This window comes from Volvox carteri, assembly GCF_000143455.1.
Source record: "Volvox carteri f. nagariensis unplaced genomic scaffold VOLCAscaffold_7, whole genome shotgun sequence".
NCBI lineage: Eukaryota > Viridiplantae > Chlorophyta > Chlorophyceae > Chlamydomonadales > Volvocaceae > Volvox > Volvox carteri.
The window spans coordinates 1,506,042-1,523,391 of NW_003307550.1; the positions used below are offsets into that span (position 1 = coordinate 1,506,042).

A 17,350-nucleotide genomic window follows, 5' to 3' on the forward strand; every position below is an offset into this window, starting at 1 on the left:
GTGATTGTGAGGGGTGTCCAGGGCTGGTGGGAGCGGGATGGAGGTGTTGGTGTTGGCGTTGATGTTGAGTAATATGTTCCTGGGTACTGGGGTTGAGCCTAGGTCGGGGCTGGGGGGAGGGTGTTGGGGGGGATTGGATGCTGCATGGATGGGAGGTAATCGGACACGGACAACATGAGAGCGCGAGCAGTGCAGTCAGGCTACGGATTATGGCTGGTGGTGATGGTGGTGATGTTGCCCCCGACGGCTAGAGCAAGACATGTCAAATTGTTGATTGCAGCCATGTTTTTCAACTGTCCTAACCAACTTCGGTATCCCAATGATTAACTGCTCTCACCGCAGGTAGCATTTTCCCCGGAGCTACGGGCCCGCCTGGAAACGCCTTGGGAACCCTCCGCAGGCCCCGGCGTGACAAGCACGAACGTTGCCAACGCCAACGGTAACAACCCTGCGGTCGGCAGCGGCGGCGGCGAAGGCCACCCGTTAACTATTACGGCCGAAGTCGTGAACGGCGACCCGTTGCGTTTCAAGCTACGATTGGTGAAGCGCGGCGGCGGCGGCAGCGGCGCTACGGCAGCTGGCGGCGGTGCCACCGCCAGCCGACCCTTGGGTCTGTCATTTTCGCCTGACGGCATGGTGATGTTTCTCAGCGGTTTGTATGTTCAGCCGTTGGCGCTCAAGCAGACGGAGGGTTCGGGCAAGGTACGTGCATATGGTGTTTGAATTGAATATGAAGGAGCATATCTTGTGAGGTGGGCTTGGCACTGGGCACCCCTTTGCACGTTAAAACAAGGTGTTGGAATGTAGAAATACAGGATGCGAATTATCGGATGTTTGTACGGCATACGGCATGTCGTGCGGCGTGCGCAATTTAAAACAGCAACTCTTTCCCTGCCTGACCCTTTCCCCTTTAAATCGTCGAGCGTGGTTCAGGGCAACGTGCCTTCACTGATGGTGCGTCTGAAGGTGGCGATTAAAGCGACTGCCGCGGACGTGGCGGCGGGGCCGGCGGAGCACCTTCTGACCAACAGCCAGGCAACTGTCGGCGGCGGCGGTGCAGGCGGTAGCCGCGGCGCCGCCGCCACCGCTGCCTCCAGCTCAGGCACTCCTGAGCTGACGTTGGTCAGCGGGCCCCCTGCCGTACTAACCGTTGAAGGGGGCAACTGGTTCAACTTCCCGACGCTAGAGAAGCCGCTAACGGTGAATTACGGGCTTCGGATCTGGTCGTGTGTGTGATTCCGGGGCGGGGTGGGGGTTTGGGGGATGCGGACTGGGGCTGGTGTTGGAAGAGGAGCGGGCTTGGGATGGGATATTTGCAGTTCGTCCTTTAATTTTTCTCCGCTGTTCGGAAATCTCTCTTCACTGGCTCTCTGTCCAGCTAAACCGCCCGTTTTTCCCCAGTCCAATGTGATTCTTCCGTACACCCCCTGTTGCGAGTGTTTTACTCCCGTTCCCCCCCTCCCCACTTTTGCTTACTTTTTGTATATAATTCCCGGTTACCCTACATATGTCGGTAGCAGATTTGCGGCCAGTCGCGACATTGCTTTGGACTCTGGCAGTTGGTCTTTTTGATGTCGGCGCTTTCATTTTTACTTTTGCATCATATGATATCCCTTTCCCAATACACATTTTCTCCTACAGCTAAGCAAAGGTGCAGAGCTGGACAATAGCCTGGTTATACGGCTGGAAGACGCAAGCGGTAATCCATACTACCTGGCTTCAGAGAGGAGTACGGCAAGATCTGCACGACCCCGCGTGGAGATCAGATGTTCGCGGCTGGATGGCGCGGACGGATCCCAGGCGCCACCGGTGGGGGCTTTGTGGTGTGGGAACGGATGAGGGGGGGGCCCAGGGGTGGGTAAGTAAGGAGAAAAGAAATGAGAGCAGACGTTCCGCTGCATGCACGTCAACAGTCACATATTCTGATTTAGATCCTCGCGCCTTGATCATCGCAACCCCCCACCCCACCCCCAATGCTACAGTGCCCCTTCCACCCAACCCCTGAGGGGACACCGACGTCCTCCTCCTTTCCTCCTCCCATCTAATCCGCACAGGCGATGACCCTTTTGGGGCTTCTTTCCTCATAACTTGCTGACCGTTCTGAACTTGTTCAGCTTGAGCTGATCCATTCATGATGTGCACCTCCCTCCGGGCCCTGGATTTCCCCCAACACCCACCTCTCAATGCCTTCCCGGCAGGTCATGTTCCGAAAGCAGGTCGGCACCGTGGGCGGTTCGGGAGGGGCCGGTCGCGGGGGAGGAGCGCGCGGGGAGTTCGCGGAATCTGCAGGTGTGGTACTTGGTACTTGATAGTGATAGCATACTCGGGTACTTGGCTTGGATTGACTAGTGAGCCCGCTCCACCCCGCAAACAGCGATGCCTGTATCTTGCAGAGATGTATATCGTTGGTTATGTGTGCCGTTCCAGTCTCATCAGGATTTATTTGGATTGCCTTACGACACTCCATATCTTTCCCCTCCTCTGCCTCTTGCTGGAGGCGAAAATTCCACCCTATCGCCAGTTTATTTGAGCTCGAGGGCTCAGTCCGTAAAAGCGCCGCCGCTCTTACGCCCTGGGCCCCTGCGTGGTTCCTCGTTTGATTTTTTTTGAGTCTAAACCCCATACCTTTCCCTGCTTTGGACGTCGACGATTGTGTCTTGTGACTTTCGTATTTCATACTGCGTTCCTGCCATTCCCGCCTTTCGCCACTTCTAATGAGTTCTCCTCTTTTCGGGAGTTGGATCCCTCGGGCTCCGCTTGCTTGCAACTCTGCCTGTTCAGTTAGAATTGTATACATTTGCATGTACTTCCCCTTTGCCCCTCAACCTCACATGGAGTCCCCTCCCTACCCCTCCCTTCGGCTTGCCCCCCTCGGCCCCCAAAACACACACGTTCCACGCGCATTTGCGTACAATTCCTCACTCATTTCTCCCCCTCTCCCACTTTAATGCATATTGCATGTCCCCCACCTCTCCACCCCCTTTAGAGATTGAGCTGGATTCCTCCGGCAACTTCCTCACCCTCCCGGGTAACCTGGTCAAGGCCACGGGACTACCCGGGGACATGGGCGCCCTCACGCTATCACTGGTGGAAAGCGGCGCCGGAGGCGGCGGACGGGGGGTTCGAGGCGGCGGCAGGTGTCCACGTTTGATGTCGTACGTGTCCGTACGGAAGGTATGGCAGCCTAGGGTACGACATCTCGTGCCCTGTACCGCGACGAAGTCGCGCCATCTCTCTCTCCCTCTCTCCCCCCTTCTCACTTCCCTATTGCTTCCTACCCACCTCCTGATCCTGCCGGGGTTTATTTTGACTCATCAACCCCGGGCCCTGGACCCCCTAAACCTTCCTCCCATACCCCCCACCGTTTAAGCACTACAGCATCTTGCTTCATCCCTTCCCGCTCCCTTCTTCCGTGCCATTTCCCCCGATTAGGTCGTGCTGGGTGTAGAGGACACGGCCGCGGATGAGGACGGGGACGGTGGAGGCATCCGCGGCAGTGGCGCCAGGGCCCGGCCCGCCCACGCCCACGTCCGGGAGTACCTGCTGGACGGAACCGTACACGCCAAGAAGCGTGGGGAGGTCCTGTGGGGTGACCTGGAGGCGGTGCCGCCAAGCGCTGATGGCGGTAGTGGCGTGGGGGGGGAGGAAGGGGCTGGTGGCGGCGGCAAGTCGCTGTTGGAGACGGCGTTTGAGGTGGGTGTGTAGACGCGTGATACCTGGGGGCCCACTCACGTCATTGCTCGTTGGATTCGGCAATTCGACGGGGCTGCCTTCCTGGGTGGTGACTACACAACAGGTGCCGAAATGTCGGTGTTTATCCGGAGTGAATTCACTCACCCTGAACGGTCGCATCCTGTGACCTTGGACGCCGGCGGTTGATGCCTTGGACTATGGTCGTCATTCGACATGCAAATTGCACCTACACAACTGACGATGTCCGAGGAGGAGGGAAACCCTGTGTGAACACTGCCAGCTGGGCTTTCCTGCATTTCCGTATGATGGAAAATGTATGATTTACCAACCCCTCCCTGTGGCCAAACCGCTACATTGTGTGTATGTGCATGGTTTGTGTGTGTATGTGCGTGTGTGTGTATGTGCGTGTATGTGTGTGTGTAGGTTACAAGTATCTGACCGGGCCTGACACTGGCCAGGGGCTGCTGCCCAGCCCCAACGGAAAGACCGCCTAAGCTCTCTCCCGTGGACGGGAGAGGGGCATGAGGGGACTCTGCCCCGTCTTAAGCAGCCGAGAGACGCAGGTCCGCTAGCTCGAGGCGTCGCACGCGCGCACGCTCTCACGAGTCAAGGTTCCGTCACGCGAGTTGAGCCTAAAACACGAAACAAACTCTGTGTGTGTGTGTGTGTGTGTGTGCCAATGCAGCGGCGGATTGAATTCACCAGCTTGGGTCCACGAGAGGTGTTTTTGCGACCTAGTGGTGCTGTACTGCGAGGACGGGACGAAGTGCTGGAGGCGGCACGGCAGGCCCTGGCGGTGCCTGCTGTATTGTACGAACAATGCTTCGTACTGCGTCCAGGGCAGTTGCGGCTAGGCGGTTTACGGCTGTCGCTTTCCGACGAGGCGGATGACGTGGTGGACGAGCTTCTTACGGCGGATGTGCGGGTATGAAACAGGGACCGAGCTGCGTGCGTTACAGTAATTGGTCGCTTTGTGTAGCGATGTCACAGGCCAAGCTCATCTTGCAGGCTGCCACCCATCCAAACCCTGGAAATATTATGCCCTGGTTACATTCGAAGACTTTGATTTCCTACAGAATTTTCTGAAAGCCTGAATTTGATTGTAAAAACTGGAACCCTGAAACTAAACAACACAGATCATGATTGGCTCCCGCGACGCTGTGGCTGGGGGAAACCAGCGACTGCGGTTTGAGAAGGGCCGTGTGGAGTTACCGGAGCTGGTGTTTGAGGAGCGGGACTTCACGGAAGCGGCGGCGGCGGCCGTGGCGGCGATGGGATCTGGATCTGGATCTGGCGCCGTCGCCGCCTCTCACTTCACGACGGTGGCGGTGACGGTGCGCGATGCTGAGATCCGCGGCGGTACCAGTGCGGCGGCGCCGCCAGGGAGAACATCGTCGTTCTGCTACGGCACCTTTTTCGTACGTCAGGTGCGTGGGCTCACCATGCCTGGCGATATCTGGCATGTGTATCTTCACTGCCGCGTCCTAAAGCACGTCTAATAAGTCAGATTTTACTTATTTGCATCGCTTCTGTGTTTCATGATTCACCCCTTCACTGTCATTTTTCATCAGGTTTCGGTTGTGTAATCAGTACCCTTCCTGTTTTCCCCCCATCTCCCGATTCGTCTTATCGGTCGCGTTAGGAGCCCTACCCGGCAGCCCTACGACTGGCACCCCTGACGTGCGACCTGCTCACAGGCCGCCGCGCAGTCACACCCTGGCCACCGCTACCTCCACTGCAATCGGTAGAGGGGTTGCTGCAGCTGCCGCCGGCAGCGGTAGCGGCGGCGGCGGCACAAGCGGCTGCTGGCGGCGGCGGCCGCCAGCGGGCGGGGTCAGCACGGTCGGTCAGCACGGAGCCGGCGGCGGTGGCGGTGGCCGCAGGGGGTGGTAGCGGGCGGGCGCCGCCTTGGGTAGGAGCACCGGAGCTGCTGCTCCAGCTGAGGTCGTCACCACGGGCTGGTGCTGGCCGGGGTGGTGGTGGTGCTGGTGGTGGTGCAGCAGCAGCGGGTGTGGTGGATGCTTCGGCGCTTATGGCCCAGGGTTTCTCCCTGGCGCCTGTCGGCAACATCACTTTGCAGGCCGGTGCGTACGTACAGAGTGGGATCTTCCACACGGGCATAGCTCTGTTGATGTACACACACCCGAGAACATTCTTCATTCGCCCCGAAATCGTCCTTGCAATTCTGTTTTCACAGGTCAGGCGCTGCAAGTGCCGCTTGTGGCAGTTGACCAAATGGGGTTTCCAGTGCCCATGCATCGCGGCCTCGTTCAACTGCTGGAGATGTACACGAAAGCGTATGTGGAGCCGGCGCAAGACGCAGCATCAGCTGCTGCCGCTGCGGCTGCAGCGGTGGCTGCCGCTGCTGCCAGTGGCGGTGATGTTTTCGGCCAAGCCCGAGGCGGGGGCGGCGGCGGCGGCGCAGCAGCAATCAGCCGCACCGGCCGTTCGGTCCGGGGTTCTGGTGTAGCCGGAGCTGGCGACGGCAGTGGTGCCGCCACCGGCGGCGGCATCGTGCCATGTGTGATTAGCGGCTGGACATGGCCTGAGGAAGAGGAGGGTGAGAATGAGGAGGTGGAGGAAGGAGGGCGGGCGCGGAGGACACGGAGCCAGGGCACTGCGCCTGTGGCGGGAGAGGGGGCGCTGCAGCCGCCCCGGCTGCCCGTGTGCTTCTTCCAGGTGGGCTCCAAGGCCTCCGTGTTTGTATAGTGATTGTGTGTGGCTGATGATTTGGAGGTGGTGGGGATGGGGTAGAGACGTGAGGCATGTGGGATCCTGTCTCACACGGCACCAATCTCGTGGGCTTCCTTGTTTCCCTGTTGTTGTCGTTACGCGTCTCCGCGAATACACAGAACATGTGCATGCGCGTGTATGTGTCTGTGTGTGTGCATGAGTGTGTGTGTGTGTGTGTGTGTTGTGCTTTCCTGGCGCCAAGGTTTTCTTGTCTTCATGTGAACCACTTCTCGAGGGATTTTGTTTCTCCCTCCTTGGGCTCTTAATCGTGCCGTTCCTCACACGTGTTTTTGCACCTCCCCCTGCTTCCACTTCCCCACCAGGTCCATCCCGCACATCACCCAGGCCATGCAGGTCTTGTCATCAGCTTCGAACCCCCGCCGGACGCGGCGGTGGCGGCTGCCGCTGCCGCCGCTGTCGCCGCTGCTGACGGCTGCGTTTCGCCGCCACTGCAGTTGCCGCCGGCCGTGCCGCTGCCCCGGCTGCATCTGGGTTTTGCCCTCCACTTCACGCATGGGCCGTTGGCGCCTGGCGGTTATCAGTTGGCGGTTCTGGCGCCGGAGGGGGTGCAGGTAGGTACGGGAAGAAAGGGGGCCCCGTGCGAAAAGGGCTAAACACGAGATGGGACGAGGTGCCAAAACCTTCCCCCCTCCCCTTCTTCGTATCTCACCGCTTGATGCTTCCTTACATTCATCAGGGCTGCAGTTTCTTGTTTTTAATTACATCCCTCCTCCCTGTCGGTGGGTTCTGTCATGTGTGAGGTCAAGCCGTGTCCGTGTCCCCATCGTCACTCCTATGTATTGCAGGCCCAGCCGATTTCGGAGCACCTAGCGCGGGATGCGGAGTCCTCACGGCTGCTGCAACCCCCGTTGGACCCCACTTCTTGTCGTATTTATCGACTGGACGTTGTGGAGCAGTCGTCGTTTCGATTGGAACTGCGGCTGATGGTGGGTGCAACTGTGAATGAGGAACGGTTATTGCTGCGTGAGGCACGTGCCTGTGTGATATGTGTGCATCAAGAAGTATTTAAGAATGGGTTACCCATATAAATTAACTCCTCTCTCCTTCCTCCTTTCCCCTTGATGGCGGATGTGTGGGCTTGTGTCTTTTCTTAGAGTTGTAAATTTAGGTATCCAAAGCCGCTGCTGTTGTCCAGGGCAACATAGCTTCCCTGTCTCTGCCTCAAGCGTACATGCGACGGCGTTTTTATTGGAAGCACCTTGCACAAACAGTCGTACATGTTCATACACAATCGTACAGGATGCTCAAAGCTGCCTGGTGGCGGAGGACGGCGCCTTTGAACTGCGATATTTGACCAGTACAACCGAACAACACCAACAGCTGCGAGTGGAGTCCTGCTCAGTGACCCGTGGGTCGCTGTCGGTGTCGTTGCCGGTGGGCGCCGGTCGTGCCTGGCGGTCCTGTCCCAAGTTGCTTCTCCTCAGCCCCACGTCGCCCAACTTTGCGCACGGGGGCCCTCTGTGCATCTACGTGACTGTACGGCCGGGGAGGTACGATTCAGGGGCGGAGGAGTGGGGGAAGGGGAGGAGATTGGGAAGGGGAACCCCGTGTTCACCCTGATGGTGTGGGTACCTATACCACCGTCCGTAAACGGCGCATGCCCCCCGTCCCTTCGCAATGCGAACCACACGCGAACCCCAAATTACATTTTTCTTCCCCCTTCTACGCCTGGTTGTGGCTTTGGACCTTCGGCCGTAATTTCTTGCTCTTTTGCATATGCTTTCCCGCTTTCCGCCCGTCGCTGTTTTTCTCTTCGTTCCTCCCTTTCCTCCATTCAGGTACCCTGTAGAGCCCTTGGAGCTGATTTGGGCTGAGGGGGTCAAACCGCCGCGCCGGAACCGGCCAATACGACTCACCCTGTCAAATGACGACCCACCAGCGACCCATGGGTCAAACGATGACAACGTCCATGACGAGGATGATAACGGCGTGTTGGGCATGGGTTCATGGCCTCGCCTTCCCCCCTTCCGGGTGTTAGTTCACAGCGCTGATGGCGCCAAATTTGAAGCGGAGGAGTTGCGGCCGTTACGGCTTTACTACACCCGGAGGGTAGGTATATTCCGTTATTGTGGAGTGCGGTGGGGGGCGTGAGAAAAATGTCCATGTCTGTTATGAGGGTGGGGGTAGGATCTGAAGTGAGGGTAAAGGATAAGGAGCCGGTCGGTGGAAGCTCGAGGGGGCCCTAGCTAGGTAAAAGCCGTCTACCTCCCCCCCGGTTTAATTATCCCTTTCCTGCTTTGATTCCTCGTCCTAAACTCACGTGCGAGTTGGGAGAACGTCAGGACCAGCTTGGCCGTCCTCCGTCTCTCCAAAACCCTCCCATTTGCACCTCTTAACTCCCTCCGCCGGCCACCCCCTCCTTGGGGTTGTTCCATGCAAATGAATCCCTCCTCTTTTGTTGTTCGGGTTGGGGCCATTAGGGCCCAGAGGACGCATCGACAGCGGTGGCTGATGGCGGAGGCGGTATTCCTGCCCCCGACCAGCCGGTGACGCTACTAGGGGCTAGGAAAGGGGGCAGGTTTGGCGCCGGTCCGGCGGCGGGCATATCGTACGGCGGCCTATTCTATGCTGCTGCTGGGCGAGTAGCGCTTCCCACGCGGGTGGGAGTGCGCTGGTCGTTGATGGCTGCCTACGAGGGTAGGTAGGGTGCGTATGTAGGAGGGGCGTAGGAGGGGCGGTACGTGTGTATGTAGGAGGGGCTACTACACATCCCCCACTGGAATGGGGTGGGGGGGTTTAGGCGTTAGGAGGTACTTGGGGTGGGGGATTGGGTGGGCGGTGGATGTAACTGGGACCTCTCCGGCTGTTCCGGGATGTCACGGAAGCTGTTAGAGAATATCGTTTTTTGACTGGGCCAGCTTTAAGACAATAGTTTCGGTCCGTTCCCGTTCCCCTAACCACAACTCGAACCCTAGTTGTAAACCCTTCAATATCATGCCGCACCATTGACAGCTATCCCCATCTCCCATCTCCCGGGCCCCAAAATAACCCTCGCTCTACCCCGCAGACCCGCGGGTCATCAGCTCTCCCAACCACCGCCTACGTCCCTTGCGGATCCTGGATTTGGAGTTGCTTCCAGCCCCTCCCGCCGCCATTCAACTGAGTCCCGCAGTGGAAGCGGCTCTGGGCCCCACTGACTCCCGTTACAGGGCGGTGGTGGTTTCGTCGGAGGGGTTGGGGGAGCACAGCCTTCCGGAGCTGGAGGGGAGGCTGGTGGACAGGTGGGGGTTGAGGGGAAGGGGGAAAGGAAGATGGGGAAAGGCTGCAGCCAGCCTGATATCCACTCCTGGATAGCGCCGTGCACGCACACAGAAAACATGAGAGGACAAATGTACTTACTGAAAGTGGTGAAGACAAACCGCCGCTGCCGTTGCTGTTGCTGCGCCTCCATCTCATCCTCCGCACCCCCCCCCCGGATTCTCACCCCTTGAGACGGCCGTGTAAGGTCTGTCATGCGTTCTTTCTTTTCCCCTTCCCCTACTTTTCGGACGTTGGCCATGGTCTCTTGCTTCTTGTTTTGCACACATGATTTCATCCCTCGTCTGCCTCCCGTGCAACTAACCGGTGTTAATCGGCTGCGGCCAGGTGGGGTAACGCCGCCAAGCCCCAGCCCGTGGACTTCATGGTGCTGATGGCGCGGACCAGCAACGCCGCCGGCGGGCCTTGCTCCTCTTCCGCCGCCGGCGCCACGGCCGCAATGACCATCGAGTTATCTTCTTGTGAACTGGACGCAGCTTCCGGCACCTTCCATCTAGCTGCCACGTCACTTAGCGCCGCGGCCGGGCTCATGACCCCTGGGTCGGACTATGAGGTATGGCTGCAGCTATGGCGAAGCACCGACGGCGGCGGCAAAAGTGGTGATGTGCCGATGACGACAGCGGAGGGACAGGAGGAGGATGCAGAGGGGGTTGTCCCTGGAGCCGTTGCCGTACCGGGCATGGAGCTGCTTGTTCGTACATTGTACGTCTCGATGATGGGCGATAGCGGAACGCTGCGAACACAAGTGCAGAGGTTGCAGGCGGAGGTGAGAAAGATGAGAGAATTTCCTGAGGAGAGAGGTCCTCCCCATCTCCTTATCTATGTACCGCACGTTTACTTCCCGAATACCAGCCCCGGAGCCATTCCAGGCGCCCACGTTGCCCTGGCACAAACTCGGTTCTGGCCTGTCCTGGGATGCCTCTGCTAGGTCGCGCACAAGGAGGGGCAGGTGCGGGCCGCCGACGTGGAGACGAGTGCTCGACGGAGGGAGGCAGCGGCGGCGGCGAGCCAGTACGGCCATGTACTGGCACAGCTTCAGCGGCGGGGTGTACAGCTTCCGCGTGCTTCGGCGGCCGCGGCGGCGGCGGCGGCGGCGGGTCGTCCAGGCGAGGCTGTGATCGCCGCCGCTGTGGAATCCGAATACCGAGGACTTGCGGTATGTACATACGTACGTACCTACGGCATGTTTTTCTTTTTTGTTCCTCCATGTAAACGAACACCTGGAGTTAATTTGTTTTGAGATGTATCTCCTGCATGTGTGCCCTTCTGCCCGCTTTCCCGTCACCCTTTTCCCTCCCCCCGTTTCTGCGCACACAATTACCTAACACCCTCCAGGTCCCCACTCTTGTACGGCCCTTCGTACCTTCCCACCTTCTTGCCATCCTCCCTTTTTTACCTGATCTCACATGTGCGTCTACATGCTCATCTGCTTGTGCATGTGCGTGTGCGTATGTGTTTTGTACGTCAGGACGCCGTCCAGTCCGCCCTCACTTTTCTTGATGGCCAAGCCATCAGCCTCATGCGGCCCCCACTGGTGGAACCAGCACCGCCCATCACACGATGGGCGCCACCAAACCCACACGCCGCCGGCGGCGCCGCCGCCGCGGCGTCAGCTCCCATCTCGCTGTGTGTCGTACCCTCCCTGGCTCGCAGCCAAATGGGTCACCCCACCCTGGACGCTGGCCGCGTGTTTGAGCGGCTGCGCCAGATGGCGTCCGCTTGTGCGGGGTTGGCGGGGGCGTTGGGCCCCCTGGTGATGTTGGGAGCGGTGGAGAGGCACGACGTGGGGGTGGCGCTGGGGCAGCTGGCGGGGGGGAGGTTCGAGCGGGTATTTGTGATGGAAGAGGAAGCGCTGCGGGAGGTGGCAGGGCGGCTGAGGAGCATGGTGGGTGGTTGGGTGTGGGTTTTGGGGGGAGGGGGTACGGGAAGGGGTTGGATTTGGAAAGAGGGGAGAAGGGGGAAGGAAATGAGCAGGAGAGGGGAGTGGTGCGGCGAGCACGAAGTGTATGTGCTGGGGGTATTGGGTCACCTGAAAGGACTGGCGTTTGCCTTGCCTGCCGGACGTGCCTTCCCCTTGCCGCTCTGCATGCTCTTTCTGACAGCCGACAGCCCCCCACCTCCCGCCTACACACGCTCCTTCCCCCTCTCCCACCACATCACTACTCCGGCTACCTGCGCACACACGCACAACATTACCTTGCTGCTTCTATCCTTGCCTTTGCCTCCCGCCCGCCCGCGTACTCCCCCGCTCACACGCATGTACATACCCTCTTTCCTTTCCCCTTGTCCCCATACATCACTTTCCTCCCAGCCTTCTCCACCATTCACCCTCCCCGCACCGCCCGTGACCCTCTTTCTGAATCTGGAAACTCCCCCTCCCCAAAAATACTTTCCCCCCGCATCCAAACACACGCACGCACACGTACGCACGTACCACCGTACAGCGCCCCGGCGGCAGTGCCACTGACCTGCGTGATCCCGGGTTACTGACAAGGTATGATTTGGATCAAGAAGGAGTGGACACCAGCCACCCGCAGGTGGGTGTGCCTGTGTGTGTGTGTGGTGGTGGGCGGGGGGGGAGTTTTGCGTGCATCGGTACCGTACCATAATAACACCACTGGCTCAGCGGACAGCGCAAGGAATGGGAGAAAGGGCTGAGAGTGAGGAGGGGGAAAAGGGGTGAGAAAAGGGCTCAGGGAATTTGCCCACTATGGAGCCCCCTTCGACATCACCACCAGTCCCCCGAAACTCAGCTTCTGGGTCGACACAGGGAGATGCATTCCGTCAGTGTTTGGGTTGTGCAGGTTGTGCTCCCGCTCCCGCCCCGCTCCGAAACCACACACACCATGCACATGCGCGCATCCCAAGTTGTTCAAACACATACATTACAAGAACACACACGGTGAAGCTGCCTCTCCCACGGCGTATCAACGGACATTCGCTGTTTCGCAACTCCCCCAATCCCCGGGCCCCCGTTTACATCATCCCGTAACAGTTGCTCCTGACGAAGCGGCAGCTCCGGAACCGCTTTCAGGTACGGCATGATATGGTAATATGTACGGACACGCCATGGCTCTTTCCGTTGGTTGCCTATATACTACTACTGCATCTGGGAGGCCTCGGGTCTGTCCTTACCCCTCGGTGTTGTCCCGTTTACTCCCCCCTTTTGATCCCTCTACATCTACACCCTGCTCAGGCTAGGTGCGCTGCATATTCTTGCATGGCATATTTCGACCCCGACTCCGACCCTGACTCCGATCCTTTTCGTGTGCAAGTCCGGCAGGTGGTTTTAGTTCCTCACCCCCCTCATACTGTTTGGACTTGCCGCGGCAAAATATGTGTTGGGGGTGTGTATGCTCAGTTGATCCCCGTGCCTTTCTCTTGCAAGAGTTGCAATGGAGGATCCGGCCCCTCCCCCTCCCACCCTGCGCAATACACACATACACACACGGCCCCGGCCCCCGACAGGGCGTCCTCAACTTCGATCCGGATCCGGAGGAGGTGGCCGCGCGCGCTGACATGCATCATCAGCAGCATGCAGTACCGCCCTCATCATCGCGACAACAGCGGCAGCAGCCAAAGAAACGGTCCTTGGTATGTGGGTACATGAGTGTGGGTGATTAGAGTAGGTCTGTGTACGAATGTGTACGAATGTATGTGGAGTGGCGGAAGTAAAGAGGTTGGAGTGGCGGGTGGAGGGGGCTGGGCGGTAACGGCATTGTGGAGGAAAGTTTGGGGGCGGAGGCGGGGGTGGCGTTGAAAAGCCGCGGTTAATTTTCGCTTGCTAGTTATTCAAGTGAACTTGTGCAACTCTCCAGCCCCTCCCACCCTTCTTGGTGTGTATGTTAATAAACGCCCTTCTCCCTGGTTGGTTAAGTGCCGCCATACATACATGCCGACGCGCACGTACACACATACATCCTGCTGCTCGGCTGTCTTCTTCCAGGACCCGTACATCTGCACTTGCTTCCCTTCCTCCCACTCCTCGTTCGCCGCCGCTGCACCTGCAGCAGGAGCAGCAGCAGGAGGACGAGGCGCCCCGACCCCTACCGCCACAACAGCAGCAACAAGGCCGCGGCGGCAACGGGGGCCCCCATCCTCAGTCTCAATCTCAGTCTCACGGCTTTATCGGGTTCGCCGTCAACCTGGTGCACCTGCCCCCCCACCTTGCGGATATCCGTGTAGCGCTGCGGGACTCCCGGGGGCAGCTGGTGCAGGTGAAGGACGTAGCAGGGGGTGTAGGGTGCTGTAGGAGTGCTGTAGTGCCGGCTTGTGAGAGGTCTGGACGTTGACCCCATGCGTATTATGTTACCGTGTGTGCGTTGTTGCGTTCGAGTCGTCTTGAGTTTTTATGTGTATGTTGTTGGGCTGCTTTCGTTTTGCTTCTTGTTGTGCTTCTTGTTATTTTGCTTTGCTTTGTTTGATTTGGGTTTTGTTTGAACTCCCGCTTCCCCCTGTCCGGCACTTCCTCCCACCCCATCCACCCCTCCCCATCCCGTGACACCTCTTCCTCTCTTTCTCTTGTCAGGCAACCCTCCGTCAGACGATGCTCAACTACGTGTACGGCAATGCCATGGTGTTCGAAGGGGAGGAGCACATCATGTCTTTCCGCGACCGGTGTCGGCGAGCGGGTGTGGCGGTGGAGATGCCGCTCATAGCGGTTGATGGGCGGGGGGGTTATAACCTGGCGGACAGAGGGTGAGGGGCCCTGGGGGGGAGTGGAGTTGGTTCGGGTGGGAGGGTGGCTGGGTGCCGAGGTGAGGTAAAGTGGTGACCATGATGTGGGATATGGGTTTGGGGGAACACGAGGAGGGAAGCGGAGGGGGCCCCGGGGGTGATGGGGGAAGCAGAGGGAGAGAGAAGCAGGGGTTTGGTGAAAGGGGCCGGGAGCTCCTCAAACGCTGTACGGGATGGTAACTGCTGTACACTTGGACAGCTGATAACTGGCATGATGGTTCCTCCCTTGTGGTTACTAACCCTGCATGTGTTTTACTTCTACAGGAGCGTGTCTTTCGGCGAGCGACTGCCGCCGCACGTGTGTTTTTCCGGGCTATCCCCCGGGGAGATTACCCCTCTGAGTCTGGAGGGGGTACACGGGGGGGCGCTGGATGGCAGGTTGCGTGCGGAGCAGGTACGTCTATCTGGGGTGCGGGTGCGGGTGCGGGTGGGTGAGTGGAGGAAGGTACACGCGGAAAAGGGGAAGGGCAGGAGGATGAGGGTTGGGATTGGGTGGGGAGCGCGTAGGGGAATACTGGGAGTGGGTTACGGAGGTCAGAGGTAAACGGAAAGGAGGGGGCCGTGAAGGGGGAAAGGGCATGGGGGAGGTAGGAAGCCTCGAGCTTCAAGTCTCCAAGATGGAGATAAGGTTGGTTCTGCTCCGAGGACCTGTTTTCGGAGCCAGAAGCATTTCGTTCACCGCGCGCTCCCTTCACCCTGCTTCCCCCTTCCACCCTCTTGCCGTACACCCAGCTCCGTCTTCGCCATCTTCAGTACCATAAGGCCCAACTTCAGTCCCTCCTGCCCCAGCTGCAATTCGCCTTCAACGACTTGCGAGCCAAACAGCACCAAGTTGAGGAGCTTAGTCAGACACTGAGGGTGCTGAGGGAAACAATGGTTCCAGAGCTGGACGAGCTCCAGGACCAGATCCGGAACTGTACGGCGGAGCTGGAGCGAGTTGCGCAGCGTGAGAGGTTCCAGGCGGCGCAACGACAGCAGCAGCAGCGGCGGCAGGGCCAATCTGTAGGGGGAATGGGAGGAGCGGAGGGGAGGGCGGCATTGTCGGGTCGGCGGGGTTTGGCTGTGAGGTTTGGGCGGGCGGGTGGCGGTGGGGGGGAAGGTGCGGGGGAGGGTGGTAGCGGGGATCATCTAGAGCCCCGAAGCCATAAGAGGCAGCGGTCCTGAGGAGGACGGATTGGTACGGAGGCCGAGAAGGGGGGGGAAGAGGAGACAGGTGGAAGGGGTTTATAAGGCCCCCTCTCCCCCTCCGGCACGTATTATAGCATGCACAGTTGTGTTGACGATGTTGGCATTAAGTTGTGTGGGTAATTGTCCCGTTGACATGATATCTGTGGGACAGTCTGTCTGTCTGTATATTTGTGTGTCTCTTTTGTGTTACTTCGGGCTTCTGGGTCTTCTACGCCCTTGAACTGTGGTGGTGGTGGTGTTACGTTCGTTACTCCTTCAGCGGATTTCTTCATCTAATGTACAGGGCGCTTGTATGTGTGTGTGTGTGTGTGTGTGTGTGTGTGTGTGTGTGTGTGTGTGTGTGTGTGTGTGTGTGTGTGTGTGTGTGCGTGTGTGTGTGTGTGTGTGTTACATATCCATCTAGGCCTGACGCTGGCCAGGAGCACCTAACCGTACTGCAACGGGAACGACCGCTGAAGCGCTCCCATTATTGGAGGGGCGTTATATCGGCCAGAGTCTGATCCGTTCGCCCTGCCAATGCAAGGCGCAGTCACCTGTTTGAATTATCTACATTTCTCAGCTCAGATACCCGTTCCAACGAGCGCATGCTCTACAGCATTGAACATTTTAACCATGATATTCTTTTTTTAATAATGAACCTTTTGAAATTGAATCATTAGCGACCTCTTAAGTCCAGGTTTAAAATTTCACGCGGCTGGTAGCAACTTTCGCATGGAACATGATTGCGTATTGTTAAACTATAATGGTAATGGTGAAAGAGAACCAGGCCGCTCCGAACAACTGGGAAGCTTAAGCTGACTTTACTGGCCGATATACTTGCGTATGCACAGAGGATCGGAGTTTCAATCTCAACTTAGACTTACAATGTTCATAATTTGGTCCGCTTAAATAGTCATGTTAGCGCGCCACAACCTCACACATCGTACACACAAGTTCAAGCAGGGAACGAGCCGAAACTTGACCAGGTCTGCCGAGCCGAATCTGGTGGATTCCAATCGTGCTCGAAGGTAGAGCCATCTAAACGTATTACTGGGGGTGGCGGGGGCCAAGCGATCAACTATTGTGTCTGTTCATCCTGCCCCCTTCAAGCAGCCCGCCTCTCTTTGAACCCTGAAACCCCAGGCCTGAGCAGCCCTATCGTATACCACCCCCATAGTGTTGTTGGCTGACGGATTGCTCTGGGATGCTCAGAAATTGCCACTCATATGTTACATGGGGTAAGGGCCCGGGGAGCCCTGAAACACTGAAGACGCAGCAGCATCCTTAGCTAACAAGGACTTGTAATAGGCGCTGACCTCAGGAGCGATGGCAGTGCACTCCTTGGCAAGGTGAAAGCGGATTTCAGGAAGGCGAGCACGTTGCATGTTGATTAAGTGCTCGTCCTGTAGTGTAGTACGGCAAGTGCGGCGCGGGAGGAGCAGACCGGAATTGGCCAGAGGACAGTGACTGATACGGTAGTGCGTTACAAAGATTAGCTGGGAACAAAGCGCTGAATCCAGACAACGCTAGTTCGCCAGTCAACCGTGCAAGCAAGCGCAAGTCAGAACGTCGTCTGTTGGGGATTTTGAATTGTTTAAATAGTGATTTACTTTGTATTCGGGACCCAGCTCAATAGTAAAGTAGATAAGGCGATTTGACGTTGCTGGCATATCGGTCGCCAGTAACAGCGAAGTGATGGCAGAGCGCGAGCAATCGCGCGGCGGAGGCCAAGAAGGCTTGG

General features: G+C 58.3%; 1 protein-coding gene across 1 annotated transcript in view; it reads left to right on the forward strand.

Annotated features, from left to right (window-relative positions):
* Positions 1-16,059, forward strand: part of VOLCADRAFT_88023 (uncharacterized protein) — a gene marked incomplete at both ends in the record, with an annotated part of 28,693 nt that extends 12,634 nt beyond the window's left edge. The window contains 29 exons of the mRNA XM_002947612.1: positions 343-702; positions 934-1,200; positions 1,642-1,809; positions 2,199-2,289; positions 2,987-3,174; positions 3,433-3,693; positions 4,379-4,618; positions 4,830-5,120; positions 5,336-5,777; positions 5,891-6,372; positions 6,750-6,998; positions 7,233-7,373; positions 7,687-7,937; positions 8,226-8,496; positions 8,868-9,084; positions 9,455-9,668; positions 10,033-10,471; positions 10,634-10,861; positions 11,174-11,313; positions 11,359-11,590; positions 12,150-12,242; positions 12,701-12,739; positions 12,902-12,988; positions 13,174-13,317; positions 13,716-13,922; positions 14,234-14,403; positions 14,707-14,836; positions 15,175-15,541; positions 16,034-16,059. Of these exons, the coding sequence (XP_002947658.1) occupies positions 343-702; positions 934-1,200; positions 1,642-1,809; positions 2,199-2,289; positions 2,987-3,174; positions 3,433-3,693; positions 4,379-4,618; positions 4,830-5,120; positions 5,336-5,777; positions 5,891-6,372; positions 6,750-6,998; positions 7,233-7,373; positions 7,687-7,937; positions 8,226-8,496; positions 8,868-9,084; positions 9,455-9,668; positions 10,033-10,471; positions 10,634-10,861; positions 11,174-11,313; positions 11,359-11,590; positions 12,150-12,242; positions 12,701-12,739; positions 12,902-12,988; positions 13,174-13,317; positions 13,716-13,922; positions 14,234-14,403; positions 14,707-14,836; positions 15,175-15,541; positions 16,034-16,059 (6,435 nt within the window). The remainder of the gene's footprint in view (positions 1-342; positions 703-933; positions 1,201-1,641; positions 1,810-2,198; positions 2,290-2,986; positions 3,175-3,432; positions 3,694-4,378; positions 4,619-4,829; positions 5,121-5,335; positions 5,778-5,890; positions 6,373-6,749; positions 6,999-7,232; positions 7,374-7,686; positions 7,938-8,225; positions 8,497-8,867; positions 9,085-9,454; positions 9,669-10,032; positions 10,472-10,633; positions 10,862-11,173; positions 11,314-11,358; positions 11,591-12,149; positions 12,243-12,700; positions 12,740-12,901; positions 12,989-13,173; positions 13,318-13,715; positions 13,923-14,233; positions 14,404-14,706; positions 14,837-15,174; positions 15,542-16,033) is intronic.
* Positions 16,060-17,350: the final 1,291 nt, after the last annotated feature.